The 24458-nt window shown below is 34.2% G+C and overlaps 3 protein-coding genes across 3 annotated transcripts; all 3 read left to right on the forward strand.

Annotated features, from left to right (window-relative positions):
* Window positions 1-674: 674 nt before the first annotated feature.
* LOC124375166 lies at window positions 675-5319 on the forward strand. The gene is made up of 4 exons (XM_046833274.1): window positions 675-899; window positions 1327-1467; window positions 2939-3067; window positions 5305-5319. Exons 1-4 carry the CDS (start codon window positions 675-677, stop codon window positions 5317-5319), a joined length of 510 nt encoding a protein of 169 aa, XP_046689230.1.
* Window positions 5320-5343: 24 nt separating this feature from the next.
* Window positions 5344-9734, forward strand: LOC124375163 (serine/threonine-protein kinase SMG1-like). The gene is made up of 4 exons (XM_046833272.1): window positions 5344-5521; window positions 6489-6724; window positions 9048-9212; window positions 9609-9734. The coding sequence occupies exons 1-4, from the start codon at window positions 5344-5346 to the stop codon at window positions 9732-9734; spliced, it is 705 nt and encodes a 234-aa protein (XP_046689228.1).
* Window positions 9735-9739: 5 nt separating this feature from the next.
* On the forward strand, window positions 9740-24238 carry LOC124375164 (serine/threonine-protein kinase SMG1-like). Its single transcript, XM_046833273.1, has 11 exons — window positions 9740-9761; window positions 11181-11271; window positions 11453-11582; window positions 12508-12615; window positions 14460-14671; window positions 16277-16442; window positions 17518-17643; window positions 19172-19380; window positions 21589-21803; window positions 23572-23822; window positions 24170-24238. Exons 1-11 carry the CDS (start codon window positions 9740-9742, stop codon window positions 24236-24238), a joined length of 1599 nt encoding a protein of 532 aa, XP_046689229.1.
* Window positions 24239-24458: the final 220 nt, after the last annotated feature.

The following is a 24458-nucleotide window of genomic DNA, read 5'->3' on the forward strand; positions in this document are numbered from 1 at the left end:
AAGTACAAAGAGTAACACACTTGAAGTTACCGTGTTTTAAAGTTTTAATATTATAGATTTTTCAAGCGCAATTAAGAATTTCACTTGCAATTGTTTTTTTTAAGTCACCTGCTTTTAAAAGCCTACAAATTATACTGTTATAGTAAGTCCAGAACTCAGTCAGTTTCTTGAATTTGAGTAAATGTTTAGTGAGCCTTATTTATGAAGTTGATAACAATCAAGATTGAAAAAAAAAAAAAACTGAGAAGATGGTCCTAACTGATAAGAACTGGATTTGGTATCAAATATGATAAATGTTGTGTAGGCAAGGTTAGAATTAGTAGAGCTAAAAGCAAAGGGTTATTGCTAGTTGATAAGAAAATCAGCAGTTAAACCTTTAAAAACTACCTTCTGGGATCCACTGATTTGTAAAGAACACATAAAGACATATAAATTATATTGCGCTGCAATTTTTCTCAACCAGTAGGGGCATACCAGAGTTGTCTGTTTAATTTGGGTTTGCAAAGTCAATCTCTGACTCTGCAACCCAAAGTGGACAGACAGCTGGAATGCTCTCTACTGATTGAGAAAGATTGCTGTGCAATTGAGAATTTGAAATATGTGTACTTTTATGTGTTCCTTTGTAATGTAGCTTAGATTGGAGCGATATCTCTATGTAAGATCTGTTGCAGGAAATGTGCGAGGAGAGTAGTCTATTGATGTTATCATGGTGTTGTGAACTGCTCGGTCAGTCACAGCCTTACCTGACCACGCTGGCCGGCCACAACGGAGATGATTGCACTGGTTTAGGGCTCTCTGTGCATGCGCAGCCCGCGTCGTTCTCCCCCGCAGTTCTCATGCTGGCAGTATGTGCCAACCTGCGGCAACTTGTTGTTCTGCCACACATGTCTGCGTGGAAAGTAAGAAATCTTTTTCAAATTTCATTTTTTGTATTCAAAATTTTGGTACAATGATTAGCTATGTTGTTTAACCTTTGGAGTGTATAGTTGATTTTAACTGTGCATTTAAACCTTACTTGCCAAGTTTGAAAATCCCTATTTTTATAATATTTATTTCGTAAAACCATTATTTTAGCCACATAAACGGATTACAGCATCTGTTAGATTCTGAACTGTTGTTACATGGGAGTTTTATGTCTTTTTTTCTTGCTCTCTGGTCTGTGAATGTGAAGATGTTCATTACAAGATCTGACATAGTGCATGAATGTATAGTTACGTACTAATAATTGTACTAATTAAAAGTACTGATTATTCCTTTTATTGATATTGTTATGCTATTTGTTCTCTCTTGGAAAAAATGTAATGGTTCTATTTTGTTGTGTTGCAGAAATGTGTGCTGGAAGAGATTGCAGACGTGTGTTTGCTACACCTGGACTCCAGTGACACCAGGGTGGCCACTAGCTATTCAGCTCTTTGGTTGCAACTACCTTGGACTGTTGTGATGCCGACTTTGGCACAAGGCATTGTGGTCAGTAGTTGCACAGATATAAATGTCAGTTTCCTCACCATCACTATTGGAGACACGTTATTTTTCAGTTTCATTTTGTACATTACAAAATCTTATTGGCCTTGCAAAATAGTTTGTCACTGAAACCTTTACAACCCCAACGCCAGTATAATACGAATGTCGTAAAAATGGTGTCAACTCCCGACGTCCAACTCAGTAAGATTCATAATCAGATTTCAAAATCTCTGGATTTTCCTATCACTGAAAGTTAGTGTTACACTTATTTCTTGTATCACTGAACAATGACAAATGTTTGAAAAAAATCTTGTTTTCTTTACAATCCTTCCATTGTCAAAAACAAACTTAAAACAAAGAAATCATTCCTTTTGATTCATAAAAATAATTTTATTTCACACTTGTAATGATATGTGGTTACTCTTACTAATGTTTAAAGACTCAGCTCGTCATATTTGTACAAAATGATTTTGGGTAATTTTTTCTCACAAAAGTAAAACCTTTTTTATGTTCTGAATGTTTTTCAAAACATTTTCGGGTTATGCAAATTAGTAATAAAATGTGGAATTTTAATTCAATATCATAAAAAATAACACTAATATTGGAAAAAAGAATTTAAACTAAATAACTATTTTATATAACATAAGATTATTATTATAATTTTATGGCCTACATTGAACCACTTTAGTCACTTTATATTTTCTAGTCTTTCTTCTTTTATCCACCCAATATTTCTTCATCCTTTCCGAGCGTAATTTCCTTTCCTCCTCCGGAAACCACTCTTCCTATTCGTTGTTTGTTTCTTTTTCAGCTGCAGTGTAGAGTGTTTGTCATTTAATATCTTTAATGTGTTTGTTTTGTGTTTTTAAATCCTCTACTGTAATTTGTAACTCTCTCATATCTTCTTTTCATTCTGTGATCCATTTAATGTCACTTTTACTATACCACAGTTTTTCTACTATTTTTCCTGCTAATTCTATTTTTCAGGTGTTTCTTAACCAAATGCCCCAGGAATGATATTCGTTTCTTTTTTAATTATACTTATTTAATTATACTTTTAATTATAATTATACTTATACATAACATAAGATTAATGTACATTATTGTATTTTAATATTCATAACGAGGCAGAGTAGACCTTATGTGTCTGGCGATATAATGAAAATTAAGAATTCGTTTTGAAAGTTTAACATCGGGCAGATCTAGAAATTAAGTGACCGATAGGTTTAAGACACACCTGACATGAGCATATTATCCTAATGATGGATTTTAAAACGAGTTGGCTCATTCATTGGAAATATTAATTAGTTTTTTTTGTATAAATTGTAGTTGTTGACTTACTATATTGTAAGTATTATATTTTTATGTTTACATTAGAATAGGTAAAATCGCAAGTAACATTTATGATAAGTAATATGAAATGATATAATAATTCTGTCAGTCTAGAGGAGGTGAGCCATGTGAATTTTCTGTACAGAAGCAGGGCAGTGTGCGGAGGAGAGTGGAGGTAGCACTACACACACAGCTGACCCACGATGCCAGCACAGGAGACATGTCCAATCATCACTTTAAAGCGATTTATGGCCTTCCTACTGCAGGGACATGGGTCAGTATTTTAGAAACCTCTACTCTAACCGTTATCAATATTACTGTTACAAAGCATATGGTTGGTGTTCACCTATACTATTTAACATGGTGTGTAGAATTATTGTTCAGCATGTTTTGAGCTTTTATCATAAGCTTTGTTGTCTTTTTTTTGTGTGTTGGTTGGTTTGGGGCAGAAACTAAAAGGGAAATGATGATGATTATTGTTTATTTTCGTATAGTGTGACTATTCTGAGAGACTGTTTTGGATGACTTGACGATCCCAGCCATCATCCCAAAGCAAACTCAGTTTATCACATAATCTCTAATGTTAATATATGGCGGTCTTTACTTACGGCCGAAATATTATTAAACAATTGGTAAACATCATAGAAACAGAATAATTCTTATACTATTGTATGTTGTGTTTTTTTTTGTTTTTTTTTGTTGTAAGAATACCTACTTTTTATGAATTGTTTTTAGAATTCTGTTATTTTTAATCTAAGGTTATGTTTTAAAGGTTATGTAACAAAAAATAAAAAAAATTGTTTAAAACTTTTGATAGTAGGCTAATGCTAACTTTCTTAATGGCCAAAAATGGGTTTAAAAAAATTTGATATAGTAAAAATGTTTTTAATTGTATTGGACATAATTACTGTATCTTATTTTTCAATAGAATAAAAAAAGGATTTTGGTAAATTTTTAGTTAAATAAAACACAATATTGAAAAATTGCAAGGATAGTTTTATATTTTTTATGTATAAACATGGCTATAAAATTGAAATAAAACTATGTTTTACAGCAAAATAAATAAAGAAAACAACATTTTCCTACAAAAATATAAACCATAATTTTGTATAAGTAATACAGATGAAATCGAATCATATTTCCCTAAATGGTTTGACCGAAACTTCACTTTTGTTTGGTAAGTGTTGTCAGACCATATCACAAAATACACCCCACTTGTGTTTGAAACAGTGTTGCCATTCATCCTCTATGGTCTTATTTTTTTTTAATTTCTTGCAATAAATAACTGCATAGTAAACGTTTTTCAGACAATAACTCAGCAATAGCCTAATATTTTACAAATTCTCCTTTGGGAGGAATTGGGACGTGTGTATGGTAAACAAATTAGTTCTTGAATTGATTTGGAAGTTACACTTGAAGAAAGAATATTTCATTCCTCATCTTTCTCCTAGCAAACTTGTTTCCATACAGTACATGTCTTCCTTAGATTGGTTGAATAGACCTATTTTGTTTTCCTCTTGTTTGCTTAGATTTAAAATAACGTTTTAAAATTGATTATTATCATAAATTATATTGAATTTATAATATAATAATAAAATGTGCATATTATAATCTCCACAATTGATTGGTACCAATACCATTTTGTTTGTTGACACAATATAATTAATTAATTTGTCTCATGATAGCTCAGTTATCGCTTCCACAATTCTAGAGTTAAAGCTACAGATATATAACATGTATTTACGTAGTTTTAGTTGTTAATCATTACCATTAACTGAATTAACCCCTTTTACTACCACTTCCACTTCCACAAAGTGTATAGTGGAAGCATGTATGATATTGCTGTCCAGTTGGTGCTGCTGCAATCTTGTGCATTTTTATCAAGCTACATGGAGGCTATGTGTTCCATATTGTGAATGAATTCAAGAAGTTTTTTTTGAGCGTGTTAATTTATTAATCATTTTACCACATGTACTTGTTGTAGTGATAATATATTGTAACAAAGAGGAATTACTAGAGAGTTTAGAACTTCCCAATTTATAATTAGGTCGTGTGAATGAAAAATAAAAGGCTGCTATATTTTAACTCCCCTCCATTGGTCACTCCTCCCGAATTGTAAGATGAAAAGAATTTAATACTAAGATGTAACACAATATTCATGAACATTATTGACAAAAGGTTTGCCCTAGGAAATATATTTTTAAACAAAACATGTTCAATAAATATCACAAAAACCAATAAAACGGGGAAAAATATTCAGCGATAAAGTCTCATCTACACAACTATGCCTTTGCGTGAGAACAGTACGAATCCAGGCATGCTGTACATTATGGGTTAAACAAAGATTTTGTTTTGATTATAAAATAGACCTGGTAAAAAAAAGTTACAGTGTGGTGAAAAGCCTGGCATTCAAGGGTAAAAATATCTGTTTCAAAGTAGTTTTTAGTGATTTCTTGTAAATGTATTTAAAAATAGTTAAGAACAGCTGAACAAATGTTGGTGTGTTTGCAGGAGAGGGGAGTTTGAGTGGCTACAAGAGGTATTTACGACATGCTGGTCGCTCACCCCAGACTGAGCCGTTCGACTACAACAGTCTGGCGGGAGTTGAGTCTCACTTCTGTCACTGTGCTGCTACACTGGGCCACGTGGGAGTCGGCTCAGTTGTGCGTCAACTCCAAGTTGCGTACTCCCCTGGGCAAGCCTGTCGACACCTTCATGGCTTTTGAAGGTGAATATTGTACAATGATGAATCAGACTTGAATATGGATGAACAAACCAAGACTGAAGTTGCAGAATAATGGTTCTAAACAGTCTCTAGTTTCACCCCTTTTTCAAGGGTCCTTAGACCCTCACCCTAAATATGCTTACCAGAGTGCAGTTTAACTAATTTTTTAAGGCCATGGTTATCATCAACTGCTTTACTTCCAAAATGTAACCGTTATGTCTTTTCTTTATTCAATACAAGTCAATCGTACAACAGTATTATTTTCCTTCTTTTAGTGCTATTTAGCAGTGTCATCAGCATATGTGAGAACCTGGCTGAGGTCTTGCAGATAGTTTGCAAGATCATTTGTCAACAGAATAAAAACACTGATCCCAGAACAGATCCTTGTGGGATGCCTCTACTTAGAGGAAGTAGTGTTCAATTTTACACAATTGGAAGCTTTGTTCTTCACTTAAGGTATTTCTATCACTTGTGTTCTTCCCTTCGGATAATTTGCAAACTAGTTTGCTGCTTTGCTTCAAACTCCCATATTATTAATTTTTTGTAGGAGGATGTTATTGTCTAGGTAATCAAAGACTATTGAAATCCATAAAAAGGTCAGTTACAGCAGCTCCATCTACTGTATGGTCTATAATATATTCTGTTAGTTAAATTAATGAAAAAATATGACATGTTCTTGTGAAAAAAACCAAGCTGACGAGTTGTATTCATTAGCATAAATAGTTATACCCCTTTCTGTACTTTTTCCTAAAGTAGCCACCTGCGAGAATGTATGCTGTAGTCTAGAGCTCAGGAGCTGGACTTTTGTCCGTGTTCAGTTATCGCTACTGTGTCAGGTTTGATAGTTTGGAGTAGATGGTCAAGTCTATATTCTGATGTTAAATGGTTAATAATGTTTTGGTGTTTTTCTGTTACTTTAGTTAAACATTCTTTCAGTACATGAAACTCCACTAATACTATGCCGTTGCAGGTGTGCTGAAATCTCTGGCGAGGCAAACCGTGGGTTCACAGACTACAGACACAACAGATGAGTTTGATGTTTGCCGAGTGCGGTTACTGCTCGAACTCGTGGAGCAGCTAGAGAAGGCGATGTACAATGCTTCAGATGGCACAGCCTCAGCTCTTATTGCTCCATCAAAAAGTAAGTCAACGTTTGAAACCGGATCCACACTGTGCATCCAATACTTTAGATTGTTTAGACATTGGGTAGTTTGAAGCTGATTTTAGGATTGTTCAAAACAATCTTTGATTATTATTTGATTATGTAATTATTGACAGTTAAAAAACAGGTTATTTTTGTGTTACAAAATCACAAACTCATTCCTATGGAGCATATTTAACGGAGATATTGCCCAGGAACAGAGTGAGTATATGAAGTGTGAACCATTTTTTTGTGATTACAAGTTTTATGAAGAATGAACTGATATTATGCATCCAAGTCGGGTATAAAACTGGTTTTAAACAAGATTTTAATTCCATATTTGTAGCAGCCACACATTTTAGGTCCATTCGTAACAGTATTCTTTTCTGCCATTAACTTGTTGAATGCGGCAGACTACCTTACAGCACAAACGCAAGTGGTCTACACTCAGTATAGACCAACAGTGAAGGTGTTATTGAATATTCATTCTATCTGTCAACAGCAGAGAACTCTCTCACTCTTTAGATGATGAGAAAATTATATATAAATGTATTGTTTCCTGTAAATGCTACGCTCAATTAGACTACCTTCTATGAATGCAATCATGAATGCTGTAATGAATATCTATCTAGTTCGGAACTAGACCCGCCAATTGGCTGCAAACTTAGCGAAATCACTACACATATTGTGTTAGTTTGCTCATCCACTTAGCTTTCTGTGTTAAATTGTGTGCTGCAATAGAATATTCTGTAGTTTTAAGTTTTTGTAAGCAACCACCTACAGACTAATTGAAATCTATCATGGTGATTGGATGGAAGAGGAATAATAAGTGACGGCAATGGTACAATTTTATTTACAAAATTGGTGTACCAGCGTTCACAATGACTACAGTGATAGGCTTAGCCTTGTTACTAATGAACTAGTGATGAAAATCAATAATTACATTTTTGGAAATCGTTGCTCCAATTTTTTCTTAATTAAAGAAAATTTGTAAATGAACCAATGGTGGAAAAGCTGGTTGCCACAAATTTTGTGCTGGGTGGGTTCCGAAACTAGTTGAAGACTATATAAACATGCACTGACATTCCTTGAAAATTGTGTGGAAATGGTTACAGAGATATTGATATTGTCATATGAGACTATGTAAACAACAACAAAATGTAGTCGATGAAAATGGTGCCGAACTGCAAGCTAGTGTAAAATAGTGATTGAAATACAAATGGCAGATTCTTCAAAGATGATATTTAAAAATTGTGGAAATGGTTACAGAGATATTAATATTATCATATGAGACTATATAAACAACAACAAAACGTAGTCGATGAAATGGTGCTTTATACCGAACTGCAAGGTAGAGTAAAATAGTGATTGAAATACAAATGGCAGATTCTTCAAAGATGATATTTAAAAATTGTGGAAATGGTTACAGAGATATTGATATTGTCATATGAGACTATGTAAACAACAACAAAATGTAGTCGATGAAATGGTGCCGAACTGCAAGCTAGTGTAAAATAGTGATTGAAATACAAATGGCAGATTCTTCAAAGATGATATTTTAAAAATTGTGGAAATGGTTACAGAGATATTAATATTATCATATGAGACTATATAAACAACAACAAAACGTAGTCGATGAAAATGGTGCTTTATACCGAACTGCAAGGTAGAGTAAAATAGTGATTGAAATACAAATGGCAGATTCTTCAAAGATGATATTTAAAAAATTGTGCCCCTATATAAATGTGTCAATTTTAATGGTACTTAAATAAAAAAAATTATATAAGAATATGTAAGTAACACAATTTTGTTTTTTAATAGTAACAAATTAATTTGTTGTTACTATTTTTTCATGTACTATATGTTGCTTTTCTTATATAGTTATATGCTGTTAGTTTTTATATTTGTCATATACATGATTTGTGCCGATGTTTTTGTAAGCTTTATGCCAATAAACATATTCCTATTCTTATATAACACTGATTACAATTCTACACCTTATTTGTTGTAGAAGTCTGAAAATTATACCTCAAGATTCAGTTACTCTATATTTAGATACTCCAGCTTGAGTTCTTTAATTTACATACGATTCAGTAATTTGATATGATGTAATAATAAATCATTGAAGTAACTAGGTTTGTCATGCTACTGTGATTATTCATTTACTGGTCATCATTGCTCAAAAGTGTAACAAATATGCAGTATTACATGATTTTCTGAACTGTAAAGTATGTGTTATTAAGTTTCTTGTACGCAGTTATATTATCCTACGATTTAACTAATATAAATGAAATTAAATAGGAGAAAAGAATGATGATAGGAATAGGAAGTAATTAAGAGAAGGCTTACTGGTACATCCAATACTGATTGCTCTTAATTTTTGTGCAGCCGGTACGCTCGTTCTTCCACACCAACAAGAGCACATGCCACGAGTGGCTGAGCCGTAACAGGAGCGCTGTAGTGGCAGTGGCCCTGCGCGCTGGCATGGCATCGTGCGCCGTCCGGCACGGCTACACACTGCTGCAAGACCTCCTAGACCTGGGCAACACTAAGGTACGGTTTTTTGTAATGAGTATGGAGTCTACGAAATTATAAAAAAAGGATTTAGTGTTGGCAGTCAAGTACTTTTAATGATAGTACGTTAAGCTTGTTACAATCCTTTCTCTAAGCTTGTTACAACCCTTACCATGTTTGTTACAAACCATACAACTTCGTGACTCTGTCCTGGAAGCTAAATATTATCTTTCTTTTATGTTTAAAAATAATTTATTGTTGGGAGCTGTTCGTTTGATTGGATATTTATTTTTACTCATATTCATTTTGAGGTTTTATATGGTGCAAATGTTATTGGAATGATTGATTGTTTGATATCACAGCAGCCTTCTTTGTGTACAATGAGAAATCTTTTAATCTCTCTCTCTTCTTAGTAGTTAATTGTTAATTTTACAGGGATCAGAGTTTGAGAATGCTGTGCTGCAAGTGGCTTGGGCGTTGTTGAAGCTGAAGCAGTCAGAGCCCATACAAGGACTGTACGTTTGGTGTCGGGACATCATCGAATCAAGTTCCCCTGTCTAAAGGCAATGGCGGACCAGCTGCTGGCAAGTAAGTTACTCTTGCATTGTGTTAATGGCGCTCTAGTCTGCTCTGAAATGGTCACAATAAACAGGCTTCAAATCGGAAAGTTATACATTTTATATTGGCTTGGGCCCAACATAATTGTTTTACATAAATTTTTGTATAGTATTGAAATAATAATAAAAGATGTTTTTTTTTATTATTGCCGTAGGGTGCGGCAGTCAATCCCGCATTTTTGAAATAGGTGTAAAAAATAAACGGACGTAGATATCAAAATTATATTCATAAAATAGTTTTCTACATTAAAAAGCATTTAAGAAACATTGAAAATAATCACTGTTTGAAAATAACATCAGCAAGATGGCGGCCTTCCCGAGTACGGCATTCGCGCAGGCGATTTGCGAAGCTGTTCATAACATCACGAAGCATAGGCTGAGGAATTCTCTCAATTTCTAGCCGGATTCTTGCCTTCAGTTCACCAACAGTATGAGGTCTTTCTTCGTATACTTTACTTTTTAGGTAACCCCACAAGAAAAAATCACACTCAGTGAGGTCTGATGATGGGGCGGCCACGGAATCGGGCCATTGCGGGAAATCACTCGGTTTGGGAAAACTCCGTTAAGAACATTCATGCTCACGCGGGCTGTGTGACTTGTTGCTCCATCTTGTTGAAACAATGTTTCTTCATTCACTTCATGTTGCCGAAGCTGAGGAATGAAGAATGTCCTTAACATTGTCGAATAGCGCTCAGCATTCACGGTAACAGATTGCTCTCTTTCGTTTTCAAAAAAATAAGGGCCTATGATACCCGACGAGGACATTGTGCACCAAACTGTTACCTTAGATGAATGGAGAGGTTTTTGATGTAATTGTTGCGGGTTCTGGTCACTCCAATACCTAAAGTTCTGTTTGTTCACATATCCCGATAAATGAAAATGCGCCTCGTCACTCATCCAGAGGTTGTGACAAGCTCACCATTTTCTTCAATCATTTCCAAAAAATGGTTACAGAAACGCAGTCGAGCATCAAAGTCATTCTCATTCAAAGCGTTAACCACTTGAATTTTGTAAGGATGGTGATGTAAATCTAACCTCAAAATTCTTCTGACGGTTCTGTCAGAAATTCCAAGTGCCGTTCTCTGTCGACGCGCTGATCTCCGAGGGCTTCTTCCCACAGCAATTCGAACGCGTTCAATATTCTCTGGAGTTCGCACTGATCTCGCACTGCCACCTCTTTTCCTTGTCGTTTCACCAATATTTTCAAAGTTTTCGACCCACAACTTAATTGCGTTTACCGAAGGCACTGGTCTATTGCGATTAATTTGAAAATGCGCTCGGAAACGACGCATAGCGGCTACATAGCTACCACTTTGATAAAAAGCTTTCACGGCAAACGAACGTTGTTGCTTAGTCCACGGCTCCATGTCTACTGAAATGCTATGAATAGGAGAACACAATGGTGACCTTGGCTGCTCGGCCCCCACCACTCCTACGCTCCTGCGCGCTATTTATAAATGCGGGATTGACTGCCGCACCCTGTATTTAAATAAATTAAAGTACAAAATTTAAATTTGTCAGTCTGTAAAAACAGTTTACAATGTCACTCAGGAACAAACAAATTCGGTGAAAAGTTAGATTGTAAAAGTTTAAAATAATGGTTTTTTTATTGAGAAGACAAAGATAAAAACGTTGTCATTCATACATAATTATATCTTTCAGGTTAGAAACAGCTGTTGATTCATACATGAAGATTGTACAAAATGAAAGTTTGGAATCACCGACTAGACATTTGGTAGCTGAACATTCTGCTGACAATAGTCACTCAGCGAAAACTTTAGTAGCTGACCAAGTAAGTCTTTTAAACAATATTTTTGTTATGTTACGTGCACTTGAAAATTAATTGATTTTTTACTTTGAAGGTAAGGAAATAAAATATTTTCACAGACGCCAAATTTTGTAAAAGACTTTGGTGTCTTGAAATCAGAAGTACATTTTGTTACACTCGTCAAAATTTTAACTGATTACCATTTGATGAAAAATTGTAATCAAGTTAGATTTATTATTCAATCATGATATGATTGTTGTTTAAATAGTTTTGATTTTCAATGATAATTGATCCAGGGATGCTACAGGTCAGGGAAATCAGGGAAGTCAGGGAAAAAGTCAGGGAAAAAATAAACAGGACTGGAAATCAGGGAAAAGTCAGGGAATCCGGTCTCAAGTCAGGGAAAAGTCAGGGAATTTCGACGTTGGTCAGGGAAAAATATAAAATCCCTTTACACAAATAAACTTACTGCCGCCGCGCCGAGTCCAAGCCTGCAGACGACCGCTTTTTTAGCCTCAACACCGCTTTTTTCCACCCATTAATTGCCAAAAACCCTGGGGATTGCGTCGAAAAAAGTCAGGGAAAAATGAAAAACTTGGTCTGGAAATCAGGGAAAAGTCAGGGAATTTCATTATTGGACTCCTGTAGCAACCCCTGTGATCAAACTATTCCAGTGAATATTTATATAAAAATAATAATTCGTTTAATCCATTTAAAATTTATTCTGTGAGCTTCTTGGCCAAGAAAAACGCTTGTTTCAGAAAAGTTATACATTTTTCTCAGTACTCAGGTACATTTTTTTAGCAGGACATTTTTAGACTTATGTTTTTTCCAATTGCATTTTAATATGGCCTTAAAATCAAGTAAAAAGGATCCATAATTTTAAAATATTCTTTATATTAAATTGTGTTGTATTATTATGTGACAGTAAAATCGTATTGTTTGACAGATTACGGAATGCTATCTGGCACTGCAAGATTGGACGGAATTGGCTCGCTGGAAAACCAGTGAGGCAGAGCTCTTGGCTAGTCAAAATGGAGGATCATTTCTGAGATATGTAAGTTGTGAGGGCACATGACTTTTAGAAACATAATTACGTTTATTTAGGATGAGATTAATTGTAATCACTCATCAGATGTTACATTCACTATTCACAGATTCTTAAATAAATTAATACAGTTGTTATTATTTGCCTTGCAAGCTGAGGACACTGCCCATATATTCCTAAAAACGAAAACCTTTCCATATATGATAATATGTTTGAAATCTAATACAACAGGGAAACATACCAGACCGTGAAAATTGTAAAAAAAACTTGGTTATGCCTGTAAAAACCTGTAAACTGTGAATTTTGTTTACAAACTATGAAAATTTGTACAATTTGCAAATAATGAAATGAACGTGTGTCACTGCCGCCACTACGTCGTGGATAATTGCTATTGCACGGTAAAACGTGAATTGTAACAAAGGGGATACATAGTTACATATACAGTGTTTTACTGTATTTCTTTATAAAATTAATTTGTGATCATCATGGTATAACTGTAACAAAATTTTAAAAAATATGTATGCTACAAAATTGTTCTTAAAATATTTTTCTATGGGGGCTTTTTTATATAAACAACTTTTGTAATTTTGTAGTCTAAAAATCCATGGAAAAAATTACATGCTACTCTTCATTTTGTAACAAATTTTGTGTAAAAACAGAAATTTTAATATATTTATAAAGCAAATTTTGTTTGTAGTGTATGTCTGATATTCTGCATTTAAGTAAAAAACAACAAAATTATGAAAATCTGTTGGATAGGTATTACACAAAAGCTTTTTTCCCAAAAGCTTAAAAATACTGCAGAAAACAACCCGGCACTGTATGCATATGACTTGAGAAAATGCCAGTGGCACTCAAAGGGTTAAAACTGGTACGCCCATTTTTTTGAAAGTCACATAAAACTGCCACATGTACACTGCTTTATTGTTTTATATTTTTGTATAACAAATTATTTTTTTTATAATTTTTACACAGGATATTGTAATGTTTCTGTTACCAAAATTTGCAGAAATAGAGACTAAAGAGAGATCTGTTAAGTTTCTAGAAGCAATGTAATAATTTGCTATTATGTGTTTTTTCTGGTTATAGATTCGTTTTAAAAATAAAAATAACTTTAAAATCTTAAAACTACATGGATACCCAATTGTTTCAATTCTGCATTTAATTAGCTATAATATATCAAAATTTTATATCCTTATGGACAAAAATAATAATTTTATAATGAAACAAAATAAAATAAAATGATGAGTCATTTAAAAAAAAGTACAAATCACTCACCAATGGCATAAAACGAGTTCCAATCATTGAACATATGAAGTTTGTTTCATAAAATGTTACTAACACTGAGTCACAAAATCTATTTACACCAGTTACAAATTTGTATTTTAGTCATTAATTTAACAACAGAGGGCCTTAAAAAATTATCCAAGAAAGCCTGTGTTTGAACTTGAATAATACTCAGTTGTTACCACTGTGATTGTAAGAAAGTTAAAATTAAAAATAGTTATCTAAGATATGATAACACATAGTTTTCTACATCATCATCTAAATAAATAACAAACAAATGAAACATACATAAGTTATTCAACAGTAAATGTTCAATCTGTTGCTGTAAATTAATAATAAAAATTAATTTATCAATCCACTTTAAATGAAAGATCAATACACAAGCCACCTAATATTTTTAGTTTGTACAGTACCAATATTACATCGCAGCAGTCTTGAGCAAATACTGTTTTTGTCTGTCTCACATTGCACTGGTGGTTAACAGAAAATGATGCCTTAAAGATGATGTTTAAATGAAGTTTTACTGAGTGTCCAGAGGTACTAACAAAAGATGATGATTGTTGCAGAAGTACTTGACAGAGAAGGATGCAGAGGCCCTGGCTGAGTTTGAGAAGGAGAGCTACTCTGCAGCGTACGAGTTGCTAGAGTGGGGCCCAGAGGTGGGGGATAGCCCTAACAACACACCCGCCCTCGCCTGGGACTGTTATAAGGTGTTGGGTGTCACAAGACACTCTTTGGCCAAGACCGCAGTGAAGTTTGTGGCCAACGGCATAATTCAGTATGTTCAGTTTTGGTTGTTATTCTTTCTTTTAGTAATCTTTATAATAATAATAAATCATTTATTGCCCCATAATAACAAACTGAATATTACAACCAAATATTATTGCCAGTGCTTAAAAATTAAATAACATGACATAACTAATTTACAATAAACGCAAATAACAAATACAAAAAAAATGTATTCTACTTATTCTTTTCAAATTGGTACGTATGCCTTAGGGTAATAAAATAAAGAAAGTAGGTTAAATCCTTTTAGGGTTTTCTTTCTTTCTTTAGTATTAATAATTAGGGCTGTGTCCTGTGTAGGGGATACTGTAAAAAAGAGTAAAAATTAAAATAGCGGAAACGAGCAAGAATTAAATAATAAAAATTAGTTATTGTAGCTTATGTAGTCAATAATGTATTATTACGTTACAAAGTTTAAATTTAGTATAATTATTATAATTGTTTTATCTATCTGTGGCAGATATAAATTAATTCTTCATTTAACCCCGGGTTTTTTAGGTATCCAAAATCGTGTTGTTTTGCTGGTTTTTGTTTTCTATTAGAGACAGTTTTGTGGAGTTTAGATATATACTTGTTTATGCAAACAAAGTTATTTTTAGTATCTTATTTCTATTTTTTAATGCTTGCTGTCTTATCCGAATAGTTATCATCACTCGGTATAGACCAGCAGTAAGGTGTTACACTGAGTATGATATGTTAATTGGTGCCAGAATAGTCCTTGTACAGGTGCGTGTGAAGTATGCTGATGACACAAATGTGGTTATCTCGGACAAAAGGGTCGAAAGTGTTGAGATGTCCACTTTCATAGGTCTCTCAGTGATTAAAGACTTCTTTGATAAGTAAAACCCTTCTGTTAAACTCAAGCAAATAAAATTTTACCTCTTTTTCCACAAAACAAGCTCTAAACAGGGTTTAACCCAACATTTTCAATGAGGAAGAAACAATTGCTAAATGCTTAACATATAAGCACAACAACATTTTTAGGATTAGTTATAGGTAAAAACTTAAGTTGGAATGAACATGTGGACTATGTTTTAAATGAAATGTTCAATGGTCTATATGCACTGAGACGATTGGCTAAGGTTTGCAGTATAGAATCTCTAAAATCAGTTTATTATGCTCATAAATTCTCACATTGCTTACGGTATAGCTATTTATAGAGCTACCACATGACATAATTTAGATAAAATTCTAGTTAAACAAAAGCAAGCTATTAACATTTCTGCAGTCTTGCCTTAACAGAAAGAAAACATCAGTATAATACACGGTTCAATATATCTAATGATTCTCATCATTTGGAATAATTTAAAAAGAAAACCTCATACACGGGAAAAAGTTTCTAAATCATTTACCAATTGAATTGAAAACCTACTAAATAAACCTCTATATTCATTGCAAGAATGTTTTGAAAGGTATAATTGATTAGTTGAGCTCGATATGTGTATATGTATTTATGTATGTATAACTATTTATTACCATAATATAGAATATTTTATAAGTTGATATTAGATGATTTTGGATGTTCCTTACGTGACTATTCTTTGTACATTCTGTGCATTTGTTTGTGAATAAAGAATTTCTGAATCTGAATTTGTAGGGACAGTGACCGTGAGGTGCTGCGCGAGTGTCAGGCTGCGGCGCACAGCTACCTGGTCGAGGGTTTGCGCAACACCCCTTCCGAAGTGGTACAAGAGGCAGCCATTTTGGAGTTTGCTGCCAACGCCATGTTGAGTGAGAGTGAGGTCGTTGTGCACAGTGCTATTGTAAGTTGATGAGAAACAATTATCTATATTAGCTTACTTTCTCTGCTAAAGACAAATTTAAGAAAAATAATTTTTGTAGTACCATACTTCAGGATAAAAATATATGAGCTTAAACATAACTTATCATACAGTTTAATCCTCACACTGCCCTTAGTAGTTTCCTTAAATGCTAACCCGTTTTTTCCCAATTTTGCAAGCTTTTTTCTAAAATCTATAAAAACGGGGGTTTGCAGTATGGTGAGTGGGGAAATCTTTTTTGTTTTTTTTATTTTCATATTAAAAAATGGGGAGGGGTGTGGCTGGAAAATATTGTTATGTATATTATGTATATCAATTTCAGTTTTAAAGATTACAAATTTAGTCTAGTTTCAGAAAATGTATAGTTTTGTTGGACTCTTTGATTAAAAAATTAGTTTTAAAACGCAAAAAATTGGAAGTAGTACATGAAGCATGGGTTTCGTGATTAAAAACATACATTTGTAAAAATGTTTATACATTTTTTATGAACTGTAAACCTAACTATATTAGGTATCATTTTATTTATGATAAACTATAAAACATTGTAACAATAAATATTGTGAGAAAACCTATGGTTTTTACTTTTTGTGGTTAGTAGAAACCAAAATTGTTATAATACGTTTCTAAAAAAAGGTATAATTACCTGATAAAAACAGTTATTTTAATAATGTTTTGGGACTAAAAAAAATGTTATAACCAAAAGGTAATAAATTTAGTATAGTTTTATATATAATATATTGTTATAAAACTATAAAACACCTACAACAACAAAAATAACTGGGTGTAGCTTTTTTTCTGTAAAGACGAAAACAGAAACATTATTCTAAAATTACTCTGTTGTAATAGCATAATAAAAAATACCAGTGCTGTGTTTAGCAACTCTTTACCTTTTCGAATGGTATATGAATCATGTTGATTCCTGATTGTTTATGTATTATATAACAAATGAAATTAAGCGGGCGGGCCCACGAGCCAAATCAACGGATATCCGTTGAATGGCAGTCGTAGGGTTAACATTAAAATGCCACAAGCTATGTGACCTGTGCGGATGTTGCAGGACGGAAGTGGAGTGTACAAGTTGACAAACGTAGACAGCACCCTGTTGGCCCGACTGTTGTGGTGGGAGCGTGTGTTGGACAAGCTGCAGATTATCTCGCACTCTTCTCCCCAACTGAGTCTAGATGTAAGTCACTAGTTTATTAGTTTAGACGAAAGGTCCATAAAAAGTTGGAGATAAGGCAACATTGAGCATTGATTTTGGTTATTAGTATATGATTTGTGGTTGGTTCCTATTTGATTAAGGCAAGTCTGCTGCTCCCATCATTTTCAACTTTTGTTATTGAAATCTGGTTTTGTTCTCTTTACATAACTAGCTTAAACTGTTGAAAGCATTTGAACTGCAAATACAACCAATCAATAGGTAACATATTATTTCAAAGTAAAAAACAAATAATAGATCTTGTATAAAAGGTATACTGTGATATTCTTAGACCTGTGTATCATCAGAACAATTCAAACTACGCAGAACTGTGTAAGTTTAACCACACTACCTTCTATGTGCTAAAAATGCAGGATATCAAATCTCACTTGCTCATTTGTTTTTGTAACACCAAATTAATTTAATTTACTTCAGCCAAGTCAGACAACTTTCAGGCTATCCATGAAATTGGAAAACCACAAGGACAGTTCCCTATTTCAGACAAAAACTCAAGATGACTATGAATGAAGTATCTGTAAAGTATCAGTATATTCTAGTTTTTTAAATCAGGTGATTCACATAAAAGACTCAATTTTTCTTGCTTTAGAAAAAAAACTGGTCCAGTTTGTAGCCTAAGATTACACCAAATTTCTACACAGTTTCATCCTACCGAACCAAACATCATAAGTAATAATGACCAGGATTATAAATGTAATCATCACCGTGATTTGAGTATTATCAGTTTCACCCACTCTACAGCAAAATCAGTGGCTGATTTCAGTAGTACATATTCTGCTACTCCAACAATAGATAAATTGAAATACCACCAACATAAAGTTGAATCACAGTTGATTTATTTGCAAACAATAAAAAACAAAGGTCCCAAACTGGAGCCTTGAGACATTTCTGAAATGGTAGCAAAACTCTCAGAACACAGTCAACCAAATTATACTCCAAGTGTCTTTTCATGATTTCATCCAGTACATAAAAACAAGGTTTATACAAAAATGGTGAAATACTTTTGTTAAAGGCCCTTTGGAAGTCAAAATAGAGACAAGTAAACCTGACCGATTCAAACATGGACTATGTGTAAAACACGGCTGCCAGTAGCAATATATATATATATATATATATATATATATATATATATATATATATTATTGGTATTTTTCCTTCATCTAAGAAACAGAAAATAAATTGAACTTTGGCAAAATCTAAAAATTTGTAAAATCTCTAAATGCACACTGATTGTATCCAAGCCAAATTTTCTTCAGTCCTTAAGGGTTAAGCTTAGATGTGCTAATATATTAGTTTTACATAGGAACAAAAATATTATGAAATCTTATTTTAATGCTTTTGTTTTCAATTGACTTGGGGTAATCCTTGTATTTATGGATTAAATTGAAATTCCCAGACAATATTTGTCACATCAGTGAATAATGCTCAAGTTAAAAGGAATTAATTTAAGTTTTGAAACATGTTTCCAACCAATAATGTGTTCTTTGTCCTGAAGGCAGCGAGATTGGCACGTAAAGAGGGCAACCTGAAACTAGCACTGGCCCAGCTGTCACATCATGTGAACCAGATCCTGCACCATGACAACGGACATAGAACCGCTCTGGTCCTGACAGATGATATACTGGCGGACTTGGACCGCAGTGAGGAGCCCTGGAGTCTGCCGCACGCCTGCGCCTTCGCGGAGCTCTCCAAACTGCTCTATAGGTACCATCTATGTTGCTTTATTCTTGTTTTATATACTTACACAGTTTAAAACTTGTTGTAAATAGGGGCGCACTGACGGGGGATGAACGAGACTTGTCCCCACCTCCCCCAAGAGCATTTTATTTCCATATAATCGATCGCATAATAGTATATTTTCAACTAAAAATAACAGTTATGTGGGAACTTTGACAAAAATTATAATCAAATATATCAATTCAAATTTTATAACTATTTTAATTTACGAAATACACAGCGCTGCACGTATAAATCAATTTTTTGTTTAAAGTTTGTTATTGATGGTGGAAGGTTTGAAAGGATAACAGGTCGCCCTTAACTCTTAATATCCTAGATATTAAATTGAGAGTAGCACACTCTGGAATAAGTACTGTGTCCATATGGTTCAACTGGGCTGTACAGGTCCATTCCAATGTGATCCAATCGTAACTGATATTTAACATGAGCACACGGTTATTTTTTTGTTCACTTAGGACAAGAAGCTTATAAATTCCACCTAGTCCTAAAAGGACCTTTGTGCTGCTTCCGGAGTGACAGGATATTCAGGATGGGTAATGTTAGGGGTAAAGGCTGCCTCCTGTCTAGATCCATGAGGAAGTATTTAGGGCATTAATCTGAGTCATGTTCCCTTGGAATGTGGCCTCGGAACCAGCTTCCAGTCAAAGCAGGCAGGGGCTGGCACACCCTTATTTCTAGGCTTGCAAGAACCTTTGCCTCTTAGAGAACCCCCGCCAACTCCAATAGCCATCTTCCACAATAGACTAGACCTATCAAAATTATCCTTGCACCCCAGAATCTTGGCATATGTGGTTAGCAATGTGCTGCTTCTGGACATCCATAAGGTTGCCCAGATTCAAGTGACACATCGGTTTTTACTGTACCCGGTGTAGGTTCAACTGAGAGGTATAAACCGGCCAGAAGTGAACCCTACTGGGGTAGCACATGGTTATTGGTACACTACTACCAATGCATTGACTCTAGACCAGCTCCTCTTATGGACCCATTGCTACATACACTCAGTCAGTGCTTCCTATTGCAGCTTAACAAAACCTTTTTTTTATGTGTTTAAAACATTTTTTGTCAAAAATATTTGTTAAATCTCTTTTATGAATTCGTCCTATGCAGTTTTTCAAAAATGTCCCAGTGAAAATCAATACATTGTAACTGCAGTTGTAATTGATTGATACAGAAAATTTGAATAGTAAATTGATTTAAACATTTGGAAATAATTGAAGCAATGTTGTGAAGTAATGAAATGCAAATGTCTTGTACATTGGATTTTAAAATAAATTTTTAAAACTTGAAAGTAAGAAAATAGCTAACATTTTATTTTATTTATCAAACAATAGTTTTTCACAATCTTGGCCTTATTATGGTTGGCACAAACCGAGCTACTGCGCGGCTGCACCTATGTGCTACACACTCTCACTACAACACTCATAACTCAGGATTCTGTACTTGTGAATCTACTTGTACGTCATGATAAGTTACTAAGACTTTGTCAAATGTAACAAATACAGTTATACCCGATATTATAGGTTATGTTTCTTGGAAAGTTTTTTTTAACTCACAAAATGCCTTTGAAATGCCTGGTGCATGCCTCCTGCCAAGGAAATATTTATAAACGACCTTCACTCAGCGGCAGGGGGAGGTGAGCGCCCTTTGTCTAACTCTGATTACCTGCTTGTCAGTTCTACCTCTCCTACAGAGTCATAACCAAACATATCCGTGGTGTGTATTACTGCTTTCTCGGTTGTCAAGAGTGCGCGAGAGAGCGCGTGCTACTACGTTTCTCATTATTATTTTTCATTGTGTGGTAGTTTTGTGATTAGTTTGAAATATTTATCTTGTTTTATAGTAAAATGTAATTAAAGTTTTCAGTAAAAAAATAAAATTTAAATTTTTTTGAAATAGTTTTTTAATTAGTTCTTTTTTATTAGTATCAATAAATACGCTAATTTTAAGTAATTTGCTTTTACTTTTTATAATTTTGTTGTTATGAAAATTAGCTTTGAATTTGAAGAAACATTTATTTACTAGTCTTGGCGTTGTATAGGAAAGTTAATGGATTTATTAGTGGCGTGCGAAGCGTTAAATTGTAACAAGAGTACACAGTGCACTAGATACATTCACTCTACACATTGCTCACTGTACATTGCTCATTACATATTAACTCTGGGCTTGTGTGTACAGTGTGGGGAGCCAGCAGTTGGCACTCTCCGTGGCCACACAGACCTGTCTGCGGCTAGCGGACTGCGAGGAGGCTGCGGTGAGAGAGAGATGTGCCCGGTTGCTACTGACTGTGGCGAAGTGGACACCCCTGCTGGACTCACCTGCCTCACTGCAGCAGCTCATCGACTGGCAACGAGATGCTCCTGCCACTGCCACCAGCCTGCTGGACATATCCAGTAATACTTGTTTATTTTTGAATATTTATTTGCTAGGTTTACACTCCAGTAATCTATAGTATCAGTTAATAATGTTAGTAATCTTATTATTTATGTGTTTATGTAAAAATTTTTCTGTACTAGAATTCAGTTTGGAATAAATCTTTAATTCTCACTGTTTTGTTGGAAAATTAAAATTTCACCCCCAGAAAATAATTTAGTCCAGTGAAATTCATTTGAATGTAATCAAACTATTTTTCTTTCCAGTCAGACTGGAATGGAATAAGATACTTTAATCACATTTACTAAGATAATTTTTAGCTATGACCAAGTTTATTTAGCTAGGAACAGTTAACTAAACTCGTTAATGTTAAGCTAACCAGTAGAAGACATATTAGAGCCATCCTTCGAATGGCTCTGTAAAAATTGATAACATTGCTCTCTAAATTAAATACAACAAAAACAAAATATTAATTTTTGGTGTATTCTCATTTAGTTTATAAATACAATAGTGTCTGAAATTCATAATATTTGTGACATCAGTTAAAAAGGTCTTCTAAATATAGGAAGAAAGTAATAAAAGTACTGATTGATGTTGTTTTTGCCAGATATCATATATGATGAGTTGTGTCTTTGTTTATGCCTTAATTATTTGCTCCTTGTTAAACAATATATAAAAAATTCAGTTTTCTACAATAGGCTTGCTGCTGGCCTTTCAAGCGCAAAGGGTTAAACATTAAGTTAAAGTATAAAATTTAGTAATTTTAGTTAAAATCTAATTAATTATTTATTGGGGTCTTCTAATGAATACAGAGTTTTGTTGACAAAAATTTCTTCAGTTATTTTTATTTTATACTCTGATACAACTGTAATATCCTTTGGTAATTTGTTATACATTTTATAGCTGATATATAACGGGTTTTTGTTATACAGTTCTAATCTGTGGCGATATAACACATCAATTGTTTGCACTGTTCAGTACCAGGCTCATTAGCCGATTATTCTTAATTGTATTTAAATTATTATCTGTCTGCTACTCAATTTTATTACAATTTACAGTACTTTGATATTATACGGAGGCCACTATTACACAGCATGCTGCGTTGGATAAGTTAGATTAGGTTATCATAAATATGTTACTAGTAGTACTAAAGTTAAAGTTAATTTTTACAAGCGCTTACATTATATGAGCTTGAACTGGGGTATCTATCTTGATGGATGTTTTCTTTTATCACCACAAATACAGGGTGAAAGTTGCCACTGAAGCCCGTGCTGATGACACATCACGCGCCTGATCGTCCAATGTAATGTGATGTTGGAAAAAGTACCGATCAGAAATGCCTTTGGCGCCAATCTGCACATCTGGCAAAAGAAGAAAAACATCCCTCGAGATAGTACCTAAATTCAAGCTCAGATCATCTGAGCGGTCGTAAAGGATTATGTACAGTAAAACACAATAGTAAATAGGGACAGAGTATAATGGTGACCTCCATATAATACCAAAATACAAAATTTACATCAAATCCCTGTCAGATGCTGCATTGATAAGTGATTTGTAATGCACATTCAATATAGTGATGCCAAGTAATACCAAACCACCTTGAAAAGTTTGAAAATACCGTTTTAATGGTTAAACTGGCTCTAGGCCTACTGCTAAGTAGAAGCAGATTTAAAAACCAATCCATTTTGATAAACAAGATTTAAAATATTTAAAGAATCTGATGTGAAAATTCACAATTCCACAATGATCAATCGGGTACACTCCTGATACTGTTATTATCTGTACCAGACTTTGATACGGAGGGTGATCCGGTGGGCTCAGTGTTGTACCTGGCGGTGTGTCACTGCCCCAGCCTGGCCAAGACCTGGGCCCGACTGGCCGGCTGGGCCTACCGTTGGGGCCGCAAGGCTACGGATCATGTGCTCATTGCCGCGGACAAGGAGGCCATCGACTCCCTCATCCCTGAGGGTATCAGCAACAGTACTGTGTACTCCATACTGGCCGACACCACACCACCCATCGACGACGAGGATATCGAGGTAGGAATCAGCATGAAGTATACAATGTCTAATAAGTATGGGTAATTGCATACTACATGCAATTAATAAATACATATTTCCTTGTATGGTGCATGGTGGGACCTTTCCAAGAATTCTTATTGCTTTATTTTAGTTTAAAAATTGTTTTAGAATGATTTGTGTTTCCCCATGCAAGATTCTATAATCTAAGATAGAAGCAAAATAAGTTGTATTTATGGTAGTTGACTAACCAAGAACTCTTAGAGAAAATATACTACCAACACTAGACAAAATTTGCCACCTCCTTTACTCTTAAACTTCATATTTGAGGCTGAAATAAGGTAATAAAATCTATATTTCTGTTATAGGCTGAAAACACCAATGCCAGTGATATGATAGAGTGGTCAGCTCAAAGCTCTTGGGACATTCAGTTCTGAGCAGTTGGCAGGACTGGTGGACATGTGGCGCAAATCTCACTCCCGCACTTACAATTTCTACCAGCTCTCTGCCCACTCCTACTTCCGGTACTTGCAGCTCTGCGACAGTCCTCAGGTACCATGAGTCGGTTCCTCTTCCTTCAGCACAGTAACAATTTGAATCTGTATTGATGATTTCCAGTCTTTGTCTTTTTATTTTACATGCTTATTAGCCTCAAAT

Source organism: Homalodisca vitripennis, unplaced genomic scaffold, assembly GCF_021130785.1.
Source record: "Homalodisca vitripennis isolate AUS2020 unplaced genomic scaffold, UT_GWSS_2.1 ScUCBcl_14583;HRSCAF=25433, whole genome shotgun sequence".
Lineage (NCBI taxonomy): Eukaryota > Metazoa > Arthropoda > Insecta > Hemiptera > Cicadellidae > Homalodisca > Homalodisca vitripennis.

Bases quoted from the DNA above. Each gene is read 5' to 3' on its own strand.
- LOC124375166 (XM_046833274.1), top strand. From the start codon at position 675: ATGTGCGAGGAGAGTAGTCTATTGATGTTATCATGGTGTTGTGAACTG. The intron at 900-1,326 runs GTAAGAAATCTT...GTTGTGTTGCAG, and splicing joins CACACATGTCTGCGTGGAAA to AAATGTGTGCTGGAAGAGAT. The intron at 1,468-2,938 runs GTCAGTAGTTGC...TTTTCTGTACAG, and splicing joins CTTTGGCACAAGGCATTGTG to AAGCAGGGCAGTGTGCGGAG.
- LOC124375163 (XM_046833272.1), top strand. From the start codon at position 5,344: ATGCTGGTCGCTCACCCCAGACTGAGCCGTTCGACTACAACAGTCTGG. The intron at 5,522-6,488 runs GTGAATATTGTA...ATGCCGTTGCAG, and splicing joins CACCTTCATGGCTTTTGAAG to GTGTGCTGAAATCTCTGGCG. The intron at 6,725-9,047 runs GTAGTTTGAAGC...ATTTTTGTGCAG, and splicing joins TTAGATTGTTTAGACATTGG to CCGGTACGCTCGTTCTTCCA.
- LOC124375164 (XM_046833273.1), top strand. From the start codon at position 9,740: ATGGCGGACCAGCTGCTGGCAA. The intron at 21,804-23,571 runs GTAATACTTGTT...TATCTGTACCAG, and splicing joins CAGCCTGCTGGACATATCCA to ACTTTGATACGGAGGGTGAT. The intron at 23,823-24,169 runs GTAGGAATCAGC...TTTCTGTTATAG, and splicing joins TCGACGACGAGGATATCGAG to GCTGAAAACACCAATGCCAG.